The 27,987-nt window shown below is 34.5% G+C and overlaps 1 protein-coding gene across 1 annotated transcript; it reads right to left on the reverse strand.

The window, feature by feature from the left end:
- Positions 1-21: 21 nt before the first annotated feature.
- Positions 22-27,987, reverse strand: LOC138694412 (endocuticle structural glycoprotein SgAbd-4-like). The gene is made up of 3 exons (XM_069818106.1): positions 27,829-27,987; positions 5,690-5,829; positions 22-1,291 (listed from the first exon to the last, which is right to left on the reverse strand). The coding sequence occupies exons 1-3, from the start codon at positions 27,838-27,840 to the stop codon at positions 919-921; spliced, it is 525 nt and encodes a 174-aa protein (XP_069674207.1). The 5' UTR covers positions 27,841-27,987; the 3' UTR covers positions 22-918.

Consider the following 27,987-nt stretch of genomic DNA (forward strand, 5'->3'; position numbering starts at 1 on the left):
AGTAGTAATAAGAACACAGACTTCAAATGTGTACAAATCTTTATTTTTATCAACTATTCGTATAATGAAATGTATAAAAACTCCAGCAATGTGGATACTAATTAAACGTATTACTAAATGCACCATGTGCAATACGTACAGCAGATACAAATAATACGCTAATCAATGACGATGAAGATTCGATGCAAAAGCAGAACTAGTCAAGTGTTAAGAAGCTAAGTTATTACATTTAAACTGTGTCTATATGTAACTTAAAATATTTGCACCTGAAATGCATTTGTACGTTACAGCGACAGCATCCGCCAGTAATACAATCACTATGAAGAAATAAAAAAAATATTGAATTACAATTGTTATGAATAATCATCGTCCTGTCGCTTTTGTATTATCAATTGTATCTGTGAAGGAATAAAAACCAATCTGTATATACGACATAATGATGTAAATATAGAAATGTGATGAGAAACACTTTGTGTGGAATCTCAGCCTAAATTTGTTAACAAATTTTGATTGTCAGTTCAAATTTATTACCAAGTTTTGATAATTTATAAATGCTGCTACATGTTCGAAATCTTCACCTAAAAAGAAATATAAATATATGCAAGAAAATCATGGAAGTTTGTTTCTCTGATCGAAGCTTTAGGTAGAAGTTTTCAGATTTTTTTTTTTTTTTTTTTTTAGAAAATTAGTCAATAAATACATATGAGTTTTCATGATAACGATTAGTTGTCGATATTTCATAACAAAAGCAACAATCAACGTCTGTTTAGAAAATTAGACAAACATTTCAGGACGCTACTCATCAACAAATGAGCTCCTGAAACAACTAATACTAGTCCATTCACCGCTCACAGAGTGCAGTGTATGCCGCCATTATATTTAGATGCCTGATATCACAGAGGGGTCGTCCGTTGGGGCTCACTTGCGCCCGTAGTTAGGTCTCCTGTTGAAGCCAGGCTGGTTGAAGGCTGGTTGTGGCTGGTTGAAACCGGGACGGTTGAATCCTGGCTGTGGTTGGTTGAAACCAGGCTGGGGCTCTCTGTACTCGGGCTGCGTGGCCAGGAAGTCGAGGGCGCGCTGGATCGCTGGAGGGATGGGTGGAGGAGTGGGCAAATGAGCGCCCCGAGCTACGAAGCCGTTCTCATCGGCAGTGTAGGTCAAGCTGATGGGGATGCCATCATCGCCCGTGTACGAAAACTGTCCCTGCGCCACCTGCGCCTCTGTCTCGGGGTTGCCAGCATTCTTCAGGAAGCCTTCCTCGCTTGCTGCGATGCCATTCCCGGTTTCATAGCTGAAATTCATTACCATATTGCGGTCAGTTTTGTGAAATAGTTGTTTCACCAATGATCACAATATAATCCAAGTTTAGATAGGATCGAAGATGCGCTTTTATAGGAGAATATGAAGACGTAGGTGAAGGGTGGTAAGAAATGAAAAAAAAAAAAAAAAAAACATAAGAACCAGAGGAATAGAGATATTGAGAGGAAGGGTATAAATCGAACGAGGAAGAGAAGACTGAAAGAAGAAAGAAGAGTGACATCATATTTAAAAGAAAGGGAAAAGAAGAAAAGGGGAGTCAAAGCGAATGAAGAAAATTAAAATGAAGATGAGGAAAGAGAATATAATGGAAGTAGAAATGGGGTAGAGAAAGAAATAGAAAATCAGCGAAGGACAGGGAGGAGAAATAGAAGAGGAAAAGAGGAAGGGAAGGGAAATGAAATGAAATAGGAAGGAAGAAAAGGAAAGAGAAAAGGGAAAGATAACGAAAAGGAGAAATGTGTAATAGTATTGTATAATTAAATACAGAGGCACTTCGAAATCATTGGCCTATATGAGATGCAATAGACCTAATAACAAAATGGCAAAAGAAAAATACATAAAAGGAGAAAAACACAGTGTAACTTCTAGACCCAAAGCATTAGGTTCCTGACTTCCAGTGCCTCCCAACTGTTAACTTTTTGCAATGCTGGACTGGATATTAAATGTTCAGTCTATATCAGAAAGCTTATACAGAGTACAATAGAAATTAGATACATATGTTTTCCAAAGCAGCCATTGCCTTTATACAGTCTAAATTTGATAACAGCCGTTCTTTTTGAACAGCGTGTGTGTGTTTTTTTTTTTTTTTTCATAAATTATAAGTGAATTCCATTTGCTGCTCTGTGATCTAGTGTGAGAAATTTGAAGGAGAATGGTTTGATAGGTTCCCTAATTTTTTTTGGTCACTTTACGACACTGTATCAACATCTCTGGTTATTTAACGTCTGAATGAAATGAAGGTGATAATGCCGGTGAAATAAGTCTGGGGTCCAGCACCGAAAGTTACCCAGCATTTGCTCGTATTGCATGGAGGGAAAACTCCGGAAAAAACCTCAACCAGGTAACTTGCCCCGACCGGGATTTGAACCCGGGCCACCTGGTTTCGCGGTCAGATCTCTGAATTAGATTTGATGTGGTAAGATAAGAAACTACACGTGCTGGCTCTTTCAGAATTTTAGAACACTTTTTCGCAAGATTGACAATCTTTTTGTTCCCTGTTAATCGACAGTGTAATGGAACTCATTACTATACAATGTTCTGTAAACTTCTTGTAATTGGAAAAAAAAATATATTTCTGCTATCGTTTATTCTTTTGTTGTAGATGTATACGGTTTTGTAAACTTTGTTGTGATCTGGGTAGCAGGTTTAGAATCAGATAGGATTACTGAATTTAAGAATGAACGTTGTGACTCAACACAACAACTGTTGTAGGGCAGTGAGGATAACTTGTATTTCTCCATAAAAGGTTGTGCTGTTTCTTCGGAGTGTTACGTAGGAAGAGAAGAGAGAGTAGTAAGTATAGATGAGAAGGCGAGACCTGGTATGTGAGCTGTGCGAGAGGGGAAAGAATGAGCTATCAGAAACAGAGTTTGTTTCATGATGGTTAATATTATATGAATCTACCGATACGGAAGTTCATTTAAAAATGAACCTATATTCCCCCATACCCATGGTCATTTAGCCACGGAACAAGATAAGATCACAAGATCAGTCTTGCCTCCTCTACTGTACCAGCCCCAACGAATTCATCGGTGTTAATTTTGAATCCATCGGTGTAGAAGTGGAGTAATTGATTCTTTGGATATTTTGTATTGATAATCTCCAATGCATAGGATAAGGAAAATTCTGATTGTATGTCACTCTTTTGTAACAGAGTGTAACTTATAAGATTTGAGTCTCATAGAATAACATTTCAAGAACATTTTGTGGGATTAAAATACAGAATAAATCGTTAGTCATGTATTAATTTCAGGGGAAAAGTTAAATACAATTCTGCTTGTTTTTTCTTACGTTTCGAGCAAAAAATATTTTGAATGAAGAATTTAATAGCGTATTTAGGAAAACTATTTTTTTCACTTAATTTCTAATATCCTAAGTCAATTTAAGAGAGCATTGTAGCATTGTATTCTGATTAGAAATAAGTGAACGAATTTCAGTTTTTTCTATTAAATTTTCAGAAATTTGATCCGAACAAATGTAAACTTCCGTTCCTCAGAGCAGTTTTAAATTGTACGGAACCGCGACAATTCTGTAAAAAATTATTGCCTGGAGCCAACAGATACTTACCTACCTCGCGTGTACATTAGAGCGATGCAGAAAAACAAAAAAATGTAAACAATTGCATTTGAAGGCAGCTTTGGAAATTTACTTTCTCTTATTTAAGTGTAAGAAATTGAAGTAGGCTGCAACTATTTTCAAGCAAACGCTGCATGTAGCTTCTCTAGAACTGCGTGTTTAAAAGAGAAAAATTGAACAATACGCATCTGCATATTTTTTTTTCTTACTACACTGAAAACAATGTACTTGGCAACGATCTCCCACCCTATTCAAACCACGTCCGGTGAAGGGGTTGTTCATCGTAACGTAAAAACTACTATGCATCTGGCCACTGATTACAACGTTACACGATGGCACGATTGACTGTTTAAAATTACACGTTTCTCTAGAAAACTGTCCAAAACGCAGAAAATTGATACTTGACTTTTTGTTGCTCTTAACTAAAGGAATGATCAACCAAAATGAATGACATGGAAAACAGTTCACCTGGTACAGTATGTTAGAGAATGAGAAAAGGGAATGAAGTTTAATATGATAAAAAGGAAAACAAAGAGAAGGGATAGGAAGAAGGAAAGGAGAAGGAAGAGGAAAAAGAAGTTGAAAGGAAAGGGAAGGAGGAGAAAAGGGAGCAGTGAAGAAAGAGACGTAAGAGAAGGAAACGAGGAAGTAAAGAAAAGGTAAAATAAAAACAGAAGAGGAAGCGAAGGGGAAAGAGACAAGAAAATAGTAGGAAGATAATTAGTGACTATGAAGTACTTCTAAGTCAGTTGTCTGTAGCTTTTACCCACAAGTAATTTGACACAGATCCTTGAATAATAGTACACGTAGTAATTAACTTGCTCATGCCAGAATGCGTTACATCACACAGCTGGAAGCGCTGAACTTTCAGACAGTGAACATGTAATAAATAACATGCGGGTCTTCCAAGATGCAGTGAACTGCAAGGACCACGAGGTCGCGACCCGCTAATTCAGGGCGTCTGTACTCACGCCGTTAGTTGCAAAGTTCAAGAAAGGGAAATGAAAGAGTTGAGGTCACTCCATTGATCTTCGTCACTAGACAGCTTCACACATTACGAATTTCTTTCCCCCACTCCCTCGAGTAACGGGTGTGTCCTGTGCAGAGAAAGCAAATGCGGTTAGCGATGGGAAAGGCAATACATCAGGCTATTCAGAAAGTTCGAATGAAAGAAATTTCTATATTATTATATATCTTTAAATAAATAATACTGTAAAATTTTGGTTTGAAATTATGCTTTCAACGTGAACGAAACATAAATTAATAATTTGTTTAAGGAAGAAAAAATTGCTAACGAAGTATGGTAATTCTTGGAATAAATTGTGCCGAATTAACTCTGTCTGTAGGGTGACATGTTACTCAGGGAAGAGTTGGAAATCAAGCTAAGATGATGACAGGACTTTTCGAAATCTTTAACATTTTCCAAAACTGTTTTCGGGCGCACTAAGCGATCTTTTTGTAACACGGTACCATTTCTCAATAATAAAATAGTGGACGGAGCGTGGTGCTCATAGCCACTTTCTAGTACCGAATTCAAGAAAGCAATGGAACTCTTTAACATTCTGATTTCTTAGTGCTTCAGTGGAGTGAATACGAACGTGTTTTTCTTTATTTTTTATTATTGTCGTTTGTAATAATATTATTATTACACTCATTTGTAAAGTAAAAATACGTAACATAACATTATTTCTTTCACGAAAAAAATATTGTATATTGTACCGTTTCAGAAGATTGTCTCCTAAGTAGTTAGAAAAGCATTAGATTTGAGCAACAATGTTTTTGGTCTCCATTATTTTAGTATAATGATAATTTTCTGAAAGGATTTTAAAACATTAAACAACGTAATTCAAAATTTCGAAAGACTTCTTTTCTATCGACTGAATATTTGGCCCTATATCTGCTGACTAATTTTTTACTGGAGCCTAACATTACACGCACATGAACCTATATGCTACACATATCAGTAAAGAAATTATTAAACACATACACGCAGTAGTACAGACAAGTACATAGAAGGTTCTGGTCGATCTCGTTATAATACATCCTTAATACTGTAAAAAAAATTAATACTTGCCTCCACTGATAAGATCCGTCAGGGTTAATGATAGAATTCTGGCTTAGAATTGGGACGGGCGTGGTGTACTGTCCTTGTATGTTTGGCTGGTACTGTGGGGCCGCACTGGCTGCTGCCAAAAATGCCAATAGTACTACAATCTGCAACAAAAAGAAAATGCCATTTAATCGATGTTTATGAATGAATGACAACTTAGTCTTTTCCGGTCAAGAAATGTGTACTTGGACCTGATGCTGATTCAGCTCGAGTGAGGAGAGGGCGAGTTAGTGAAAGGGAGAGTAGCATGTGATTGTTTCCTTTGCGCGACTTACTGTGCAGCGGGACGTCCTACACCATACAGATATCTGACCACACTGAATATTACTCCACAACTAACCCAATACTCCTCAAAGTGAACAGGCATAGCTCTTTTCGTCCCAGAATCGACTGACTCGTCTCGACGTAATTTTCGGTGCGTTAATGCAATAGTCCAACTCGTTCCCACCTAATTCCCGACGCGTTAATCCTATAGCCCAACTCGTCTCTGGTGTGTAAGAAGAGGTGAAACCAGATAAAGACAAAATATTCCCTCCCACTTTGTGCAGATTTGGGACTGCGCAACCATTTTGCAGGTTGGTGTATTTAAAAATTTTGTCTTTCATGAGTAAAATAGTGTCCATTTTATAAAAAAAAGCCATCAAGTAATTAAATTACTTAAAAATAAATAAGTCACATGCTTAAAAGTAAAAAAGGTATCATTTTAATTGTAATTATGCGATATTATCCGTACAAATTGCAGGCGTGAGTATTCCCCATTCTTATTCTTGACCAGGTACTCTGATAAATCCAATTTTTTGAGGATCTGAAGCAGATGTTTAAAATGATAATTTATGCTGTTACATTTAACATACTGTAGGTACTTGATTGAAAGACAAGTAGAGCTTTTATAAAAGTATCTATGGAAGGATGTGGAGAGTAGAAACCATTGGCAAGGTGTGAGTGAAAGGATTCACAAGCATTTGTAGTTTTGGTCAGTGCAGCAGAAAAATCAGCCCATATTGTCGGTGAGAATGAAGAATACGAAAACAAATACTGTAAGTATACGTCAAATATTCTTCAAATTTTGCCAATCGTTAATCGTTCGGCGCAATTAGCAGTATATCGAAGACGAAACATTCTTCGATCTCAGATGGACCTAAGTACACAAGACCAAAACTTATTTTTGCATAAGCCCATACTTTGTTGACAGCACTGTGAAAAGACTTTTCAAAATCTACTGTCACTGTGGTAGGCACGAAAGGCAAATTATGTTTACTACAAAAGTCTGTGATTGTCAGAAAGCACTTCTCGTAGATAAGTTATTTCTAGAGAACGGAATTTGGAGTAGTAAAAGCTAGTATTGGCATCTACACAGTCATTTGTTTACAACCCTTTATACCAAGTCCTCCCCTCCATGACATACTCGCAGGTCCCTACACGTCAACAACAGGTGAACGGGACAGTTGTCGCATAAGAACTTCAACGTGCAGGTTTGCAGTTCAGAGTAGTGAAGTGCAGGTACAATGCCGAAAGTGAAACCAACTAACAATACAAAATTGAAAGACTATATTTGTAAAAGCTCCAGATCGAGTATCAAAATTCAGGAAACAATTCCCTAAATTGTCGCTTCCCCCATGTCCAGTTCCTGCGAGATGGGGGTCATGGTTAGAAGCTTGCAATTATTACGCACGTCACCTCCAATCTGTGAAGAAAGTGGTCCAGTCTTTCGATACCGATGACGCGGCTGCGATTCAAATACGCCAGGAACTGCTAAATGATGAAACAATCGAGAAAGAAGTCACGGATATTAAGTCAAATTTTGGATATTTACCGGATGCCATTATTCAATTAGGAAAGTCAGGAGTAGAACTAGTTGAGCAAATAAATATTATGAGGACTATTGTAAATAAACTGAGTGCAGTAGAAGGTGAAATAGGAAAACGTGTTGGTGAAAAAATGAACAAAGTTTTGATTAAAATGATGGATACGATATTCTTAGTCGGATTTCAGATGTACTAACAAAGACGTTTCCCAATGACGTCATTCAACATGTGAATTTAATTGACGTATCTTGTTTCAAGTACTCTCTAATTGTCTCTGCAGATGGAGAGCGGAGTTTTTCCATGTTACAAAATTTCCTTCCTTGTAACAGAGCAAAGTTGTATTTTGAAAATTTGAAAATAATATTTACAATTTATTATAACAAGGCATAACAAGGCATAACATTAATTGAAAATGCCATTTCGTTTGGATCTACATATTCAGAGGCGAGTTCCATACAGAAGACAACTGTCTATCAACATCAATATGTCCACTGACACGCGAAGATGCAGAGGTTCATATTTTATTATGTATATTTGTAATGTTGTTTATTGGTGTCTTGTGCGTTGCGAAGAAAAGCACATGTAGTTCAAAAAGAAATGCAGATTATGTATGTAGGTCACTACATGTCATTAACTATTCCATTTGTTTATTCTGAAATATATTTACAGACGTTGCGTGTAAGTTTGTATGAAGTGGACTGTACTCTTCCATGCGCCGTGACGCAGCTCGCTTGACAGTCACTGAGCTACAAATATCTATACTACGTTTCACCATTCTTTATAATGCTCCAAATCCCTTTCCCTGGTTATTTCATACTTTAGTTTTAGTAGACAAAACACTAAAAGGATAAAGATCCATTAAAATGACCATGACTGATACATGTAATACAGAAACGCAGAATTGCTGTAACACTGACAACCACACATCATCTTTCGCAGGATTGCCAGTAGTCGGTGCATGAGAATTTGTTTACTCCGTGAACATTTTACTCAGTCGTGTATACGAGCTGTCGATGCATCAGAATTGGAATTAAAAATATATTTAAGCCGGAGACGAGACGGGTTTCTGGATTAATGAAACATATTTCAGCCGGGGACGAGACGGGTTATTTATTTACATAATAAGGGTGTATTAATAATTATTGATGATAAATAATTATTAGAAAATGTATATAATTCTTCAATTGACCGGGTACGAGAGGCGCTTCACTGAAGTGAACATATTATAATGGGCTTATCGAGATCACTGCGCATCAGGCTAAGCAGGATCAGGTCTAAATACAAGCAGTGTATTTTAAACTTTAAAAGATGGAAGAGAATGACATTTCTTACTTATGAAAAATACTAACATTAGTGAGTTATACTAATGTGTTTAAAATAGAAAAGACCGGTATTAAATGTATAATATAAAATATAGTTCTGTATTCAAATTTCGAATCTGTGAACTTTGCAGAAATTTGTAGCTTTGGTTTCTACGAAAGCAACTTCAACAATCCAGTGAATTAAGGCTGATTCACAATAAACCGGGAGCGGAAACGACAACGAGAACGGGAACAGAAATAATGTTAAAATAAATGTATTTAAATGTGAGCATTCACAATAGTTAATTGTGAATGTTCACATTTAAAAAACATGTATTTTAACAATATTTCCTTTCTCGTTCTCGTTGTAGTTTCCGTTCACGGTTTATTGTGAACCAGCTTTTACTTGAAAGGTTACCGCATCTATGTCTCTAATCGAAAATAATTTAATCAATATATCCGCCAAACGAAATGACAAATATAGTAAATACAAATTGGAGATATGTTCGAATATTGTAATAATTGAAGAGTCCACTGCAAGAATGATGGATGTCATTTGGAACACATTTTGCAGAAGACGCAATTGAAAGTTTGAAATGCTTAGCGCTCAAAGGTTAACTGAGGTTTTCCGATCATTACTGGACAATGACTATCAGTGTTAATGCCATATAACTCTCTATGTACATTCTATATGTCTTAAGCTATGCATTGACAGTCTTGGTTCATTTTCGACAAGAAAGTGACATCCATCATTCTTGCAGTGGACTCTTCAATTGTAATATATAAAATGTAAATACAAAATATAAATGTTAATATATTATTAGACGGCATTATATAAAAAGAAACTAATTCACAGAACTAAAAAAATACTCAGGGTCTCATTGTTTTTTATATTTATTTTATTGCTATCTAATATCGCTTTGCCGAATTAAGTTTAATCCATCAGAGTATTTCATCCGAAAAGTAATACTGACCATTTTGTAAAATTAGGATTTAAATTTGAATATTGAGTCTGTTCCAGTGATGCGTGGATTGGTTACATTCTGCAGAGTGGTAGCCAATGTTAGGGGATGATTCTTTATTGCTGACAGTGCCAAAAGAAGTTCCATAAACGATTATTGCCGATAATACTGGTATGGATTAAGGGAGTTTGGAAATTTGCATAATAGAGTTGAATAATTTAAACTTGCTTAATGGAATAATAAAGCAAGAAAACGACTATTGCTTTCCTGTGCTTGGTAGTTTTGCTTTTGCGTAGGAGTTATTTCAACCGTAAAACTTTACGACCTTTGAGACATGAGAATAATTTCATTTCAACTGTTCTCTGTGTGTTCGTAATTGTTATAGACCTGGACCATTCTTTGAAAGGGACGTGAAAAAAGAGAATATATTCGCTTCTACTTTGCAATTTTCTATACGTAATTTATTCGAGATCATCGTCATGCTTTAAGAATGTGTAACAGGATTAATTAATTCGTTATTCTTGCTAGTTGACTGTAAATTTCATTAGAGAACTGGTTTGATTAAGAATTTATAATTACAAAGGGAACATTGCCGAAGTGATGCAGTACCCCAGAAAGATTTGTTTCGAGAATTTCATAACGACGTATATTTTCTGCACTCTAGATATGGACAAGGCAGTTTTATGATTTTTCGTGAAGCTAGAGGAGGTAAATAGCTGCAACATCGAGAATTTTATAATTTATATGTTATAATTTCATAATCGTTAATTCATTATAGTACTTATTTATTTGCTATACAGTACGTAGGCCTATATAAAAGGAAAGTATGTTATTTCATTGTTCACTTTTCTTTGTTTTACATTTTTGGTGTTTTTGTTGATCTTCTAGTTTATAATATTACTCATGGTAATTATGTGTTTTAGTAAATACGTTTGTTTTTTCAATTATTACATTACTGAACTGTGTTCGTAAGAGGTATAGCTAGGTTTCCAATTGCGTTCACATTCAGCAGTAATAGGTTTTACTTTCAATTGAAGCTTCAAGTATTATTTTGTCATATGGATATCTTAGTTTTGTGTTTCACACCAAGAAATAAAATATTATCTATATCAAAGAAGAAGTTGTTTTTTTTCTTTTACCGAGAATCGTAAATCAGATCGCTTAATTAGCACAGTGTACAATTGCAATTGATACAAGTTCAGATAATTTTCCAATTGCTGTTGCTAGAAATGTCCTTTTCTTCAGTTAATGACGATGGCCGTTTTAAGGTAGACATTCGAAATATATCTTATTACATGTAATGTAATGTAAAGATGTCATTAATTTGTTAATAAAGTTATATTATGATACTGAAAGTTATCAGAACGCACATAGTCAGAATGGAATTTGTAGGGAGGATAAGGAGAATTTCTTCACTTCTGCGCCTACATATTTTCTGATGTAGGAGTGATTTTTCTCATTAAATTTTATTGGAAATGAATTTGTATACGTACATGTTAAATGCTTATGCATTATAGAGATATTACTATTACGTATATTTTATGATAGGAGGCCTACATTTTGAATTAATTACACTTAAATTTCATATATGTATTTGAAGAGAATTTCTCACGATTTAACGATGAAGTCATCCTCGTCGTTTCCAGTATTTAATAACATAATATTTAACAGTTAAAATTATAGCTGTCCTTCGAAGATTGGCAGAGAGAGAAAGAGAGAGTCATATCCAACCGTTTGCTGAGAAAATAAATAGCATGTACAGGTTTATCAATTTCAGTCACAGACAAAACTTTCTTTTGTTGAATATGCAGGCTTTATATTTTATACGATTATTTCCTGCAGAGCTGAACAACTTTATGTTGTCAATTTATTGGCACAATGTTCACTTCATTTTTAAGGCTTAATCGCGTATTGGAATTTCTATGTAAAATATGTTGTCTGTATAAGTATCGGTTTCTGTCATCATCTGTGATTTTGCACATAGAATCGTAACTAATAATGATGAGGTCAGTTTTATAGAATATTCCAAACAATTTAAAAACGTAACTTCACTTTGATTCATAGCTGTGAAGTAACGATTAGCATGTCTGACCATGAAACGAAGGGCCCGGATTCTAATCTTGGTTGAGTTTTTTTCCGGAGTTTCCCTCAATCTATTAAGAGCAAATGTTGGGTAACTTTCGGCTCTGGATCCTGGACTCATTTCGCCGACATTATTACCACAATCTCACTCAGAAGCTAGATAGCCATAAAGTTGATGTAGCGTCTCAAAATAACCAATAAAAGCTGCACTTTATTTTACTATTAAGTACAGAGAAAGTATACTGTCATACCGTAAAAATAATATTTGTAGACGTACACGAATAAATATTCTTATATAAAAAAGTGTTGCTCCGTATCATCCGTCAGTCTACATACGGCATTTTCTCCTAAACTTCTGGAGGAATCATTAACATGCGGTGGTTGATGGTCAGACCTTTAACCTCTCACGCAGACTGTCAGGGATTCGAGTCCGGTTAGGTCTAAGATTTTTAATTAAAAATCCATAGTGACATTTGTTATCGCAGTTGAGGTCTTTCTCCGGGTTCTTCCGTTTCCCATATCAGTCATCTACAACATTTCCATTAAGAATTTCATATCTCTACTATTTCACAGCATTCTGCGATCGCCGACTGGTGAATCAAAATGGAAGCGGATTCGAGAGCGACTGGGATTGTCTGCTCACAACCCGAATATACAGTACAACAATGCTTAACGTAGTCAGTCAGTGTGGACTGGGAATGCACCTGGCTGGGGGAATGGTACAATAGATCAGGGATGGTCTCCGTGCTGTATGACCTTACCATATACCAAAATAAAAATAAATTTAAAGGAACTGAACGAATTCTGTTGATGCTCAGTACTTACTCTGTGAAATATGAGCATATAACATAACAATTTAGCTAAATATAATTGATCAGCGTTCATGAAACAAATGCACTTTCACTTAACTTTGACTTCAACGACTGTCTTGATTTATTAACTACACAAGCAGTGGCGCTAAATGACACAATATACATTCTATGTACCAAAAGGACCTATGTGATTTAAATATGATTAATTAATGAGTAAAATTGTGTAACAGTGTCCACCTTTGTAAGACTTTCTTGGTTTATCTGGAGACAAAGACAGATCCAGCCTTCATAATTTTTTTTTTTATTTTCATATATTGTACATGTTTAGTAATGAAAAATTCTAAGTTAAAACTCTTCGGTAGGTTTTTCTGTCATCGAGCGAGGAAGGGAGCGTGAAGTGACTAAGGATGGCAGTCTGTCATTCTTATGTTTATGTGACATGTATCCTTGAACGGTGACTTGTCATTAATGGGAACTCAATGTGCCCATCTAATGTGACATCGAAAAAAGGAAGAGAAATTGAATGTGAACCTCGACAGGGTTATTGATAAATCTTGATGCATATGTCACCAGTGGGGATCAGAAGTAGTTCAGAACTTGGGCAGTGAGAATTGTGTGATTTTGTAAAGAAAGAAAAATCTACAATGATATAGACAAGGTTATGCCCCAGTTTTTAGATATAACAGTTCTGATTTTCGCGTGTGATGCCTTCATATGTAGTCGGTATGCGGTAGGATGAATGTGTGCCTTATGTTAAGAGTTAACGAACTTCATGGGAGATTCTGACATGAAGTAATACTGTACGTTCAAACATTGTTTCGTGGGATAGAAAGTGCACCAGATATATCTTGGAACTATCAGATAGAAGACTAACATTTCTGTGTTGTATGGACATGGTCTGTTACATAACTTGAATGCTGTTTCGCATACCTTGTTTCAGACTACTTATCTTCTTAACAAAATGTCGTTTGTCTACATCTACCTTGAGTTCTTAACATTAAATCTCATCCCTTGTCTTGACTACATGTTTTTTTTCGCGGAAAGAATATAAAAATACCGGCAGAACATGTAGTGTCTGGCATATAAAACCATCTTAAACATATCTCACGTGTTTAATGTTGACTTACAGGTCATTTGGGCAGTCAAGTCTTTCTTTTATTATGTTGCAAGTAAGGTTTGGACGCTTTCCAAAATGACAAATAAAACAGAATATGATGTCATGGACAGCAAATCTTGTTACATTAGGACGTTTCGTGTACACTGACTAAACTATTGAACACTATCTTTTGAAAGGACTGGGGGAAATACACTCAACATAATGGTACTAAAGCAGTGACTTGAACTCTTTATTGGAATTTGTTTAGCTTAATGTAATGGTGAGTTCAGTGATTCTACTTTACAAGCGCGTTGTGTTTGCAGTATTGATTTTGATTATTTGTCTGTGATTTTTAGTGGCTCAATAAATTTTGAGGCTATTAACAAGCCATCGGCGTAGCTCAGTCAGCGCTTGCATTTTGATACTGAGCTGTGCTTGGGAATAGGTTCGATTCCCCTTTGGACTAATTGTCTGGTTGACTTTTTTCCGAGGTTTCCGTAAGGGAATGTCAGGTAATCTAAGGCAAATCCTTGCCTCATGTCGCCAAATACCATCTCGCTATCACCAATTCCACCGGCGCTAAATAACCGTTGATATAGTGTCGTTAAATAACCGTTTAAAAACAATAGGCAAAGACGAAATAGAAGTAAATTTCACTTTTATTACAAGAGAAAAACGAAAACTTTCACTTTTAAACATGCATCTCAATAAATTAATATAATTTGCAATAGGGAAAGTGACACGGAAATGTTTTATGTTAACATTTGATTTCACTGTTATATCTTACGTTATTACATTGAAGAAAGTGAAAATTACGACTGTTATTCCTATAAGTTACAAAAAATATTTTTAATATAAAGTGTAAATGAGATATTAACGTAGGACTGTCGAGGAAATTATAGTTGTGGATTGGAAGCTAATCTAATCTTTGAAAGGTTCTTCTACCATCATTAACTTAGAAAGTACTAAATAATAATCTTAATACAAATTAAATGAAACAAAATTAAAGTATGTATATATACATACATTGAAATAAATATTAACAGTCTTGATATGATGATGATTAAAAACCGAATTGTTCATGACGTGTTCTATGTTGTCTTAGGTGGGGGGGGGCGGCGTCGTGATAACTCTTCTTCACGGGAATATCAACATTTACCGCACATTAGGCAAAAAAAAAAAAAGGGCTAAACACAAAATCTGGGAGGCTTTAATGGCATACATTGTGACTTCCCGATTAACTTCTAAGGCTACTTTTCTTTTTCTTTAAAGAAAGTTTATTAAAGGAAACGAAATTGTCAAATGTTATATAATAAACCTTTCACTCAAATATTATATCATGGCCTTGTATATAATCTCTACTATTGACAGATAAATGTAGATATTCGTTACTATTACAACAGAGAATTCCCATTTTGTTATCAGATTCATTCAAAGTATCCTTGAAACTGCAACTCGTTTCTGTTTAGTTAAGATTGATTTCTTGTCACTTTAATTTGTTCTGTCCTTTACTTGTCTTTTCCATGACAAGTTCAATTGTCAACATAATTTTATTTGTACATAATCAAAATGAACTTCACTTAACTAACTCTTCGTTTGAAGCTTGTTTAGTTTTGATTTATGCTAGTCTCATAACAATTATTACTACCTATTAAATCATAGTACATGTCACAGCTTTCTGTTTATTTTTGTTTGTAACAAGTTCAATGAAAAGATGGCTATCAGAACAGGTTAGATACCTTGTATATTTCTGAAGTGGTGAAGAAGATGATGAACAAATGAGTCTAATTTGAGTGTTGAGAATTATTTCTAGAGGCATTTATTTCGTAACATTAAGTCAAAACAGGTTTCTTTAAGTTGCTACAATGGAATAATAACACTTCGGCACCCCCGTGTTTCTTAGTGTTATTAAGTATTGTGAGAAGTATCGATGATATACTGGATTTTCCATTATTATTATGTATTGCAATAGGTCATGTGCTTTTACTGCACATTCTTAAATGTATTTCTAAGCTGCTTCTACCGTGGAGTTAATATTTTCAGTTTTTTGCAATATATTTTAATTTACTTTTTCAGTTCTTCCGAAAATGTTCTGTAATATTCAAAAAAATGATTTGTTGCCTTTCTTTTTCCAAGAGAGTGAAACTCCTGCATGATTTTTCTTCGTTTGCATTCTTCATTGTCCAGGAGTTAACTTCCTTATTTTAGGCCATAAAGTCACACTTCGAAATATATTTTGAAGATATACTTTTGTATACGAATGACCTCGAAAGCTAATTTACGTCTTCCCTTGTTTTATGTACATTATCTTTTGATTTTACTTTTTTATACAACAAATTACAATAAAATAATCGAATGCGATAATTTATTCTTGTATTTAATTGCTTAAGCAGGTTTTATCTCTGAGTCTTCTTCTAAAGAAACACAGTTTGACTTGTTTGGAGATAACAACAAATTATATCAGCATTTTGTAGATGTATATTGTAATAATAATAAATTTATGTGGTGGATGAGAAAATTATTAAAATATATTTCTTAAGGTACGTACACTAATGTTATACCTTTCGTTGCTTTTAAATTACAATATTTAAAAAGTGCAGAGAAATTCTAAAATATGATAAATAGAAATAAATCAGCTGCGTGACAGGTCATGGAGGAGCAAGACTGAGCAGGTGAACATTTCTGACGTTGAAAAAGTTTCTGCTTTTCCGTATAAAGCAGATAATATCGTATGAGTATTGAAACCATCAACTAAAAATGCTAAAAATAGTCAAATTGAACATATATTTGAACCTTTTTTTATTTTCGAACAGAGATTATGAAAATATTAATGATTTTAATATTTCGGTTTTAAGAAAAAGTCTAAATAATGTAAATGACAATAAAAATTATAAATTCAAACAGATTCCTCTAATTTCTTCACTATTTGGCCTCATGCCTATCCTACTACAGCATGGGGATAACCTGTGATTAGCACGATCATCTCCCCAGTCGTTATAGCTATCTTTTGAAACTAGATTTCACTGCTCGCTGTAGCTCCACAAATTATCACGTTTCTGGATAGGCACCAGCTCTATGCGCTGATCGAAATTTAATGAGACAATTTTTTCCCTTCATGAGGACTCGAACCAGTGCTCATTCCGTTACAGACGAAATCATTGTTATTTCTCGACCTTGCATCATAATATATGATCCATGGAATGCATACTACTGTCCGTCTACAATACAATTCTACGTTTTGCATGATACATAACTTGTTACGCAACACAACCAGCTTTATAATGTTAGCTTGGATGTTTTACACCCGCCTTAGACAAACTTATAATCTGTCTACATTTTTATTCATGATGGATACAGGTGTAATGAGTCGAGTTCTTCAACAACTTGCATATTCCATTAAAAAACCTTCACTCATTTATCATCAGCTAAGGAGTGTCAGGGTCCCGGAATTTGTATTAAAATATAACCTTATTCTGTGAACCGGAATTCTACAAGGTGAGTTCTTCCCTCCCTTGTTGCGAAATGATTTACAGGTAGTGATCTTTGTTGTAGTTTGATTTATCTCACTATTCTGTTGCCCATACGTTTTGAGGTGGAAAAACTTCGTGAATTTATAGCGGTATAAATAACAATATCAGTTGAGAATTTTTATCTTTAAAAGTATTTTGAGGCTCTAGTTAAAATATATTTTATTTCCCTGTGTACGACTAAATGCTGAAAATGGTGATGCGATTACAATGAACAAAATAAATTAAGGCCTTTAACATCGATAAAATAGAGATGAAATTTATGAGAGAAGTGGCTTTTCTGATATAAAGAGAAATGTGGATATCCGTACGCAATTTCATACATAAAATGTAGAATTATAAATTATAAACAAAATTTTAATTTAATTTTTGTACTGCTATTGAAGCTACGAAATAACAAACTATGGAATATAAAATAAGGAAGCTTCGGGTCAGTAGCTCAGTTGGTAGAGTTATTGGCTATGGATTAGGGGGTCCCTGGTTCAATCCCGGGTAGTGAAGGGATTATCGTTACCAAAGATTGACCCCAGGATGCACTCAGCCTATCAAATTGAGTATTGGGTTTTCCAGGAATAAAAGGCAGTTGAAGCGTGGTGCCGACCACATCACCTCATTTCATGGTCAAAGTATGGAGTCCCCCAAACACCTTCATGGCGTATAAAGGGGATATGTTTACTTAAAATATTAATTATTAGGCGCAACCATTGCTTCAGGGAGTAATTTATAGAACCTGCAGACAAAGTTTCAGATGGAGATTGTTTAAGAAAATACAGGATGAACTCAACCCACATTTTTACAAATAGGAAGTAAATCTGAACTTCATTGTCAGAAATTGAGCCTGGGACTTTCGAGTTGAGTTTGCTGCCATCAGAGTGTAATATCTGTCATTAAATAAGTGAAATTATCTGATAACAGTAATAATATTAATCTGCATAACTCAGAAAAAATAATCAAAGTTTTCCAAATTAAATTTATAATGCATCGACATGACTTTCCTTTCTGAATTTCATTCGATAAGAACTTTACTTGTAGTGTTTTCACCGCCCTTTCTACCATTTCCTGGATCTGATAAATCTCCCCTATCCGTTGCATTGTAACAATTATAATGCTTTATGGAACGTAATATTTTTCATTTCCGATAAATGGTCTGAGCATTTCCCGCGACATGCAAGGGGCTTGTAACGTTTGCAAAGACAATAAAACAAAACATGAAGCTTTACAAGATTGAGACGGACCGTCTCTCTTGCAAAAACAATGCTTGAAATCACGCATAATGCTGTTTTACCTAGTCCTAAGTGCGCCCGTATCTTTAAGATCGGATTTTACATGGCATTAGTAAATACGCAATGCAAAGAAAAGAAGCAGTAGTGGACGTCACAATCGATCGGCAAGCACAAATAAGACATTAATTAAAAGTGTCAAGATTATTGTTCATATAAATGCTAAAGTATTTGAGAAGATAACGAAAAGAGTAAAATAGACCTATAGTGGGTGAAAGAAGTATTGTGAAGTACGCGTGATACTTCAGTATTCATAAAGGCCTAGTTGATAGGTCGCTTGTAAACATAAAATTTTCTGCTTTACAATATCTGTAATGGAAATTTGCAGAGCCTCTTCTCAGGCATTTTTCGTAAAGTTTGTCTTGCGTTTCTCTTTTTGTTCATATGTACTTGCATGTTTCACTAACATTCCTGTTCTTTTTAATTGTATTAACAACACTGACATTTTAGATGACTACTACAGTTTGGAGACATTTTCGAACTGATAAATAAATAACTTACGAATTATAAAGTAACTTCTTGAATTCAACAGCATTTTTTTTTCTTTTCGCGAGCTGAATTGCCACAAACGTGTGCAAATAGTGTTCACACGGCACAGGTGATGGATGGATTACTTGTTAGTAATGATGGGGAAGACAAGCTGCCTGAAACGTTGCAATCTTTTCTAATCACTTGCTTTGTTCCACCACAAATAGTGTACTTTGCATGCTATTTGCTCATCTACTTTGTCTCCCAGAATAAGAAAAACTTCAGACGAAGTAGCTTGGGGCAAGTTACTTGCTCACTTCTCTTTTCCCTATTTGCACAGGGTAAACCTGGCTTAACCCTCGACAAGGTTGTGAGCTCCCTCGCATTATAAATATGTGCTGTAATTTTGTCGTCATATTGAGTTACACGATCGCCAAGTTATAATGAACTTGCAAATTGAAAAGTGATTACAATTAACAGAGTAGTCCGGACAGTTCTCTAGTTTGAGTTATGTTGATGGTCTGCGGGCGTGGCGCTGAAATGAGATGGGATTCGCTTCGTTAGGCGGGTCATTTAATGCAGACTTTTGGCCCGCGGCGAAGCTGTGTGTGGCTCATCTGATTGCAGATGCCAGGCATTATAATTTCTCTGTCCTCGGTAGGAGTGTCACGGACAAGTTGCCACTGGACCATAGAACTTAAAGCAATTGCATTTCAATTAGAATTCTTGTCAATTGAAGTCAGCTTCAATATAACATCACGTATTCCGTAGCCATTGTTTGAAACAAACTCATCTTGTCTTAACAATGAATATACACTGCAGATATAAAGTATCCATATAAAATGTTTTATAAATGTTGACAATATTATTGTAACTATTGTAATGCTTCTTTCCGTATCAAAATAATATTACAATAGGACCTTGTTGGCAAAAATGCAAAGCCTCGTGAGTCCTGAGAACATTCTCAGGATTTACGAGGTTTTGCACCTTTTAGAACGTTATTTTAAATGTAATTTATAATTCAGCGTAATGCACGAAAATCTAAAGAAGAAGAAGAAGAAGAAGAACAAGAACAAGAAAGTCTAAAAGTATGTATAACAGCATTTAAGTTATCGCATACAAATTTTGAATCTTGGACTTCCCAACAGCAATATTTGTATCGACTCTATGCGCTTCAGCTAGACATCATTTAGCAACAAACAGACGTCAAATAGTCTTAGTAGGAATTATATACCTAAATACTACAAAAATTATAGACACAAAAATACGAAATTATTACACTGACTTGTTTTCATTTCAAGAAATGATACGGGAAACAAACAAATATAAATGTAAACATGTGTATGTATGTGTGTGTGTGTGTGTGTGTGAGAGAGAAAGAGAGAGAGAGAAGTGAAACAACATGTGACTGAACTAACAATGTCGGGTAATTCGTAAAAATTAAATAGAAAAATAACGCACGGAATAATGGAAGAAGTAAAAATTAAAGAAAGTAAGAAATATAGGAAAGGGAAGGAGAAAGAAAGGAAAATGAGAAGAAAGGAAGAAAGAATTGGTAAAGAAAAGAGAGAGAGAGTGGGAAGGTAAATAAGAATGAGATGGAATAAAGAAGGAAGAGTAACGAAAAAAGAGAAAATAGTGGAAAGAAAGAATGAATAAAATATGGGAAGAATGGAAAGAAGAAATTAAGATAAAATGGATGATACCAATATAGCATGAAAAATTGGGGAATTAAGAAATGAAGACAGGGAGAAAAGTAGAAGAAACAGGAGTGAAAAGGAAGTCAAAGTATTAAGGGTAAGATCAAAGAAGAATGGAAGACGATAGCACAGAAATAATAGATATACGGTGAAAATAAAGAAAGAATGAAAGGTCGGCAGAAGGAAAGAAGTGTACAGAGGAGGAGGAGGAGGAGGAGGAGGAGGAAGAAGAAGAAGAAGAGATGGGAAGAAAGGCATTTTTAGGCAGTGGAAAGAAGAAGTAAATTTGGGATTAAACTTAAATTCCGGGAGTAGATTATATACGGAATAAGGTTTGCTGATGAACTAAAGAGTGAAAAAGATTTAAAACATTCAATATACTTGTATCGCGTAAGCCAGGATAAGCGAGAAATATTAACTTAACTGTTGTCTGCAGTACGTCCCGTATGACTGATATTCTGTTTGATAATTGTAACGTATATATAATATATTGTTATACAGAATGTCAGCCGTAACTATTGATCCTAAAAACAATAATTGAAGGACACCGTTCGCGTCGTGTTTCTCGAATCACACTACAGATGTTACGAAAAATAATTATTAGAGCTGTTGACATACTAAACTGTGAATAGAATAGAATGGTACACATAGTTTTGTTACAGACGTGAGCTATTTTTGAGAAGCTGTGATTTAACCATAATAATAAACAATAAAATAAATACCTCACCACAGTAATTGGATTAAATTTTATTTTCTTCACTAGGCTGTTGTTTAAGACTATACGAGTTAAGACCGGACTTGAAATGTGAAGAAAAGAATATTCTGTTACGTCAGGTAAGTTAAAGAGTGTTTAAAGAATTTTCCCATTAAAATGGAATTTTAGTATGTTTTGTAGCATTTTTAACGGTATATGAATATCCATACCGAGCATCAGATACATATAAACACTGTCGCGTTTTCATTGTTTAGTTGGGTAAAGAAAGTTTTGCGTCTAATTTTCAACAAAAAGTCACAAGGACATCACATCAAGCCGTGCGGAAGTGAAGGTTTAGATATAACTCCGATGACTAAGCAAGACTTAATAATCTCGCATTCCAATGCTAGTGTGGATTCATCCTAGACTTCAGGTGACAAGAGTTATGAAATGAGACTTGTATAAGCCATGTAATATTTCATACTCTCACGGAGATCCTGTTGTGAAGAAGGTACTAGAGTTTAAAACTGTCTTGAGGTTCAATTTTTTTAACTTTGCTTACCGCGTAATATCGCTCGAAATCACAAAATCGCTTACACCTACTGTTGGGATCACTATGTTTGGCTAGTCCAAAAAACTGAATTTGATCGATTTTCGAACGTTTTCACTTTGCGAGAAAGTAGTTTAGGTCTTTTTTTCTGTGTAATCCTTTCAGAAGTTTGTCCAGAGCTTCACACTAAGCAGCCTCCTTAGATTGAGGACTCATAAAATACGTTCTCGAAAGAAGCTGAGTTTTTGTAAACATTTGCTGAATGGATCCTTTCCTGTATTAATTTTCTCGATTACCTTTCCTTTTTATTTGTATCAAAGCTTTGGTCAGTCTTGCTGGGCATTTAACCAAGGATTTTTCTAATTTTTACTATTTTTTTAGACTACGCTTAAGCCCACCGACCTGAGTCTGGACCAATGAAAGGAGTACCAGCAACAGACTTTATGGGTTACGTTCTTTTATGGGGACAAATATCATTTCGAGGAACAACAGTTATTACAAACCTATTATCAGGAATTCCATATCTAGATATTGGTCTTGTACAATGAGTATGAGGTGGTTTTGCCTTAGACAACGCAATACTTAATCTATTCTTTACATTCCATTTTAATACCATTTATTGTTACAGTAGGTGTACTATTATAGCTGCTAGTTCATTATTTGTTTCGTCGTTGTCCTAACACCATGCTGTCTCTGCATCCATTACAACTCGACGTGAACATATGGTTACAAAATTTGTACACAGAAGTTTTAAAAAAACAAATTTGAAATTTAACGAAATGTGGACAGTGTGTAAAAGAACTGTTGTGTAAATAGCCTAATTAAATATAATATTAAAAAACTCTGAAACCTCTTGTTAAAAATAATTTGGCAAACATAAATTGTTGACACAAGGGAGGAAATTAAATGCAGAATGAATATGAAAAATGTCTGTTATTATTCGGTTGAGAAGCTTCTGTCATCCAGTCTGCTCTCAAAAAACCTGAAAGTTAGAATTTATAAGACAGTTAAATTACCAGTTGTTCAGTATGGTTGTGACATTTGGACTATCACTTTGAGAGAGGCACAAAGGTTAAGGGTATTCGAGAATAAGGTACTTAGGAAAATATTTGGGGCTAAGAGGGATGAATATATTCTATCTGCACGTATTATATTCTTCACCCGACATAATTAGGAACATTAAATCCAGACGTTTGAGATGGGCAGGGCATGTAGCACGTATGGAAAAAATGCATAAATGCATATAGAGTGTTAGTTGGGAGACCGGAGGGAAAAAGATCTTTGGGGAGGCGGAGATGTAGATGGGAGAATAATATAAAAATGGATTTGAGGGAGGTGGGATATGATGATAAAGATTGGATTAATCTTGCTGTGGATAGGGACCGATGGCGGGCTTATGTGAGGGCGGGAATGAACATCCCGGTTCCTTAAAAGCCATTTTAAGTAAGTAAACACAAATTGTGATTGTATGTATACTCACTAGCTTAAACTGTGCTTCGAATATAATAATTATATCTTTCTCTCTGACTCAACAAAAATATTATGCAGCTATGTATTGTGATGGTTAATACACTGCTTACAGACAGGCGGTTATTACCGAAGTGAAATGATTCCCGAAACACGAAATGGAAAGGATGGAATTTAATACTATATAGTTTTTATTAACATTACTTATTCGTCTCAATAATTTCTTCCACTTTCCTATTTTCTGTAACAGATGGCCAAATTATGACCTATTACTTTATTTGGATTCATTTAATCTTGTCAGTTGTGCAGATTTTCTCATTCCTCATAAGCGAATCAGTTTAATACATAACAGTATTAAAGGTTGAGATATGAAAATTTCTAGTGATACAAGACTTCGGTTCAAAACTCTTGCATCCATCATGACATGTACTTAAAGAGCCTTTCGAATTATTTATTGTTACTTGTAGTTACTCTGATGGTAATAAATTAACAATTTAATTAGAATAGAACGGGATGCCGTTGTTATGAAATGTGATAACATTTCGAAAAACTTCGATTTTAAAGGTCAAGTACAATTTTTGAGCTAATTTGAATGTGATATATATTATAATTACAGAAAATACTTAAAAGGCCTGTACTGTAATTCCAATAATGAAAAGTCGTTATTTAACCACACTGCATCAACTACTAAGTTAGTGTCTATAGAACGGATGATAGCAATGTTGTATTTGGCGAGATGACACCGAGAATTCGCCATGTGATTACCTGATATTCACTTTACAATTGGGAAAACCTCGGAAAAATATTAAGAATATAATCAGTTGAAGAGAGAATCGAACCTAAACCTGAACGTACCTTCGAATGAGCAGGCAAACGAGCTTACCATCTGAGCTACGCCGGCAGCTTTTTCAAATTCTATAATGTCTGTGACAGTATTGGTGTATGGCTCTAAGAACTAGGTAATGAGTGTGAGTGATATAAGAATAGTTGAAGCAGTGGATATTATTTCCTTTTTAAGCTTTATAACTGGTTGTACTCTCAAGAATCAAATACACAGAGAAACAGTCCAAGAAAAATTGCACATTTTTATTATTACTTTACGACCCTGTTTAAAATGCTGTGGTTATATCGTCTCTGAATGAGATGCCAGCGAAATGAGTCCAGAGTCCAGCGTTGAAAGTTACCCAGCATTTGCTCTTAATAAGTTGAGGGAAAAACCCCGGAATAAACCTCAACCAGATAACTTGTCCCAACCAGGATTTGAACTCGGGCCTGCTCGTTGCACGGTGAGGCATGCTAACCGTTACTCCACTGCGGTAGAGTGCACGTTTTTAATTCAGATAGAATATATTACCTAAGAATAGCTATCTTAACTGGCTATTGCAATGTAAACCAGAAATACTACGAGATATTGAAGACTCAGTGGTGGAGGTAAAAAAAATCATTACATCTAAGCAACAGGACCATAGTTTTACTTTATCTTAAATTGTACGTAATTTTCCGAAGGTTGACCCCAATTCATTAGGTGAAAAGCTATTAATTGATTGAGTGACGATCGGATGAAAATCTGTCAGTTCATTGAGCTACAATTTGAAGACATGAATTGACAAATATCCCAAGTCCATTGAAGTAACGTTTCCAAGAGAGCATAGAAACTTTATAGGCTTGCATATGAAAGTATTGAAATAAATATTTGTATGATTCAGAAACACAGGCTTAGAGTCGGACTTAGGATATTCTTTTTTTACAGGATGGATGCCTATGTAAAACACAACATAATTATTATGCCAGGTAAAAAGTCAGATTTGGTAAATATTGGACTTTGAATGTTTGTCAATGCAAGTCATCACTGGACCTCAATAAATTAAAATTCTGGAGAAGGAAGTGCAACAAAATAATACTATTGCAACAGAGTAGACATTGTATTCTATGTATTAGATAGTCGCCAGAAATGATCCACCTTTTCTCTGATGACGAGCTGTAGTGCAGTTGAATGATATTTTATGGAAAGAACTAAATCAAAACTAACAATGTATGTTAGAAATTTGAACTGTAATGTTATGTCTTAGTGTACAAAAATGCATAACGATAATATTTCAAAGAGTTAATGTAATTTAACTACAGAATTTCTTTGCAGATAAACACGGTGACAAATTGACGAAGCCTGGATTATCTACGGTCTGCAGCCAGGGAATTGTAAGTACAAAGGTCAATTTAAAATTTGAGTGAAGACATGACATTAGTATAATATTCTATTATTGTGTTTCCATATGTTACTACATCATTGTTGTTTATTTATTTTTCGGAAATGTGCTGTTTTACGAGCGAATTTCGTTTAAAATTTTAGTATTATATTATTCTATATAATAATTACGGAACTTACTATAATATTTTTATCTCGATTCATTAGTTTATTTACAGTGTCTATTCTTTCTACCATTTTATGGTAAGAAAAGCATTTGAGGAAGGAGAGCAATAACTATAATATAAGGATTTCTGAAGTGTTTTTATAAGCGACTGGAAGTTGAATAAGTAGGCAGTAGAATTTGTTTATTACTCCGGTTGTTATCTGTTAATATGTTATTTAATTTCGTTAAAGAATATCTAGAGCAGTGGTTTTCAACCTTTTTCACCAAGTGGCACGCTAAAGATGTAATTTAAAATCCCGCGGCACACTCATATAATTATGGTTTATTTAACGATGCTCGCAATTACCGAGGTTATATCAGCGTCGGCGTGCCGAAATTTTGTCCCGCAGGAGTTCTTTTACATGCTACTAAATCTAGTGACATGAGCCTGTCGCATTTAAACATACTTAAATGCCATCGAACTGGGCCGGGATCGAACCCGCAACCTCGGGCACAGAAGGCCAGCGCTATACCAACTGCGCTACTCAGGGCGACAATCTAAACCAGTGTCTCCCAACCAGATGGGAATTTTAAGACCTCTAGGAGGGAATGAGGACTATAAAATTCAAATAAATGCGAGGAATTAATATACAGAATTAAATATTTTCAATTTTATTCAACATGGGGGAATGATAGTGCGATGAATGGTGAATGGGTGCATGGGGCAAAAAAAGGTCGAGAAGCATTGAAGTAAAATACATAGGTCTATTATTCACAAACAGAACTAATACACTTTTTCTATCTATATTTGAAGTTTACTATAATAATGTAGAATTTAATTACATAAAATTAATTCATTGCAATATTAGCGTGATAACGATGGTATCATGTATGTTTTCTTAATTTGTTATTTAGTAAATATGGCAATATTACAATATTATTACATATTTTGCCGAGGTATTAAGATGTACGTTGTAATGTGCTAAAATTTATTATAACTGTTTCTAAAAAAATCTTTTTCTTGTGGGATAAATCCCTTTACCTGAACATCATCGACAAACTAATATTCATCCAAATTTTCAAAACTCATAAATTCATACCTAAAGACAGGAAAGAAATTTTATAATAATAATAATAATAATAATAATAATAATAATAATAATAATAATAATAATAATAATAATAATAATGTAATAGTTACGAAGAAATTGTAAAATTTATGTTCGTGTTTATATTGACGTACTTAACCTGTATGTCTGTTTTCTTTTTGTTCTATAAAATTTTTAAGTTCCAGTAACGAAATTTGATGTTTCGCGAAAACAGGTAATAATATTATTGTGAACTTAATGAAAATGATTAATAAAATTATAAAGGGAAGCAAGAATTTGGAAAATGCAACTGTTTGTATTATTTGGGGCTGCTTATAAATCCAGTCTGCGAAAAATGTCCTGGAAGTTGATCACGTAAATATAATAATAATAATAATAATAATAATAATAATAATAATTATAATAATAATAATAATACTAATCTCTTCGAAGCTATAAAGAGAAAAATTTGGAAAATACAAAAGTTGAATATAATCATGAGTTATCTCTTGTCTATAGTGCACAAACTTCATTCGCACTTGTGATCGAAAATAACAAACTAATAATAATAATAATAATAATAATAATAATAATAATAATAATAATAATAATAATAACAAACTAATAATAATAATAATAATAAGTGATAAAATACTAATAATGATAATGACAAATATTACAATAAGATAACACAACGTAACCGTTCCTATTATAATTGTTCATTTGAAAATACTAGTGTTATTATGGTAATAAAAAATAACATTAAAATGTCGTAATAAAAATTTGAATTGATAGTGTAAAACTGATGGTTTCTTTTGAAGAAGTTTTGCTTTTCAAAACACAAGCTTCAAATTCGCGTAAGTGGTCAATTTTCGCAGACTCGTACGAAATTAGCACTCGGCAAGTGTATATGGAGCACTTACCATTGCGTGCATGACGAGAGGTCCGGGCTGCTCACACTGTGGGACTGCTGTGTGTTCTTCAACCTGGTCAAGTTCTTATATATCCCAACGCCGGGTGTGGAGGATATCATCCCTGCACATGGCGAAAGCAATAATTTTCTGACCTCATTTTTCTAATAG

This window comes from Periplaneta americana, chromosome 2 (genome assembly GCF_040183065.1).
Source record: "Periplaneta americana isolate PAMFEO1 chromosome 2, P.americana_PAMFEO1_priV1, whole genome shotgun sequence".
Classification (NCBI taxonomy): Eukaryota; Metazoa; Arthropoda; class Insecta; order Blattodea; family Blattidae; genus Periplaneta; species Periplaneta americana.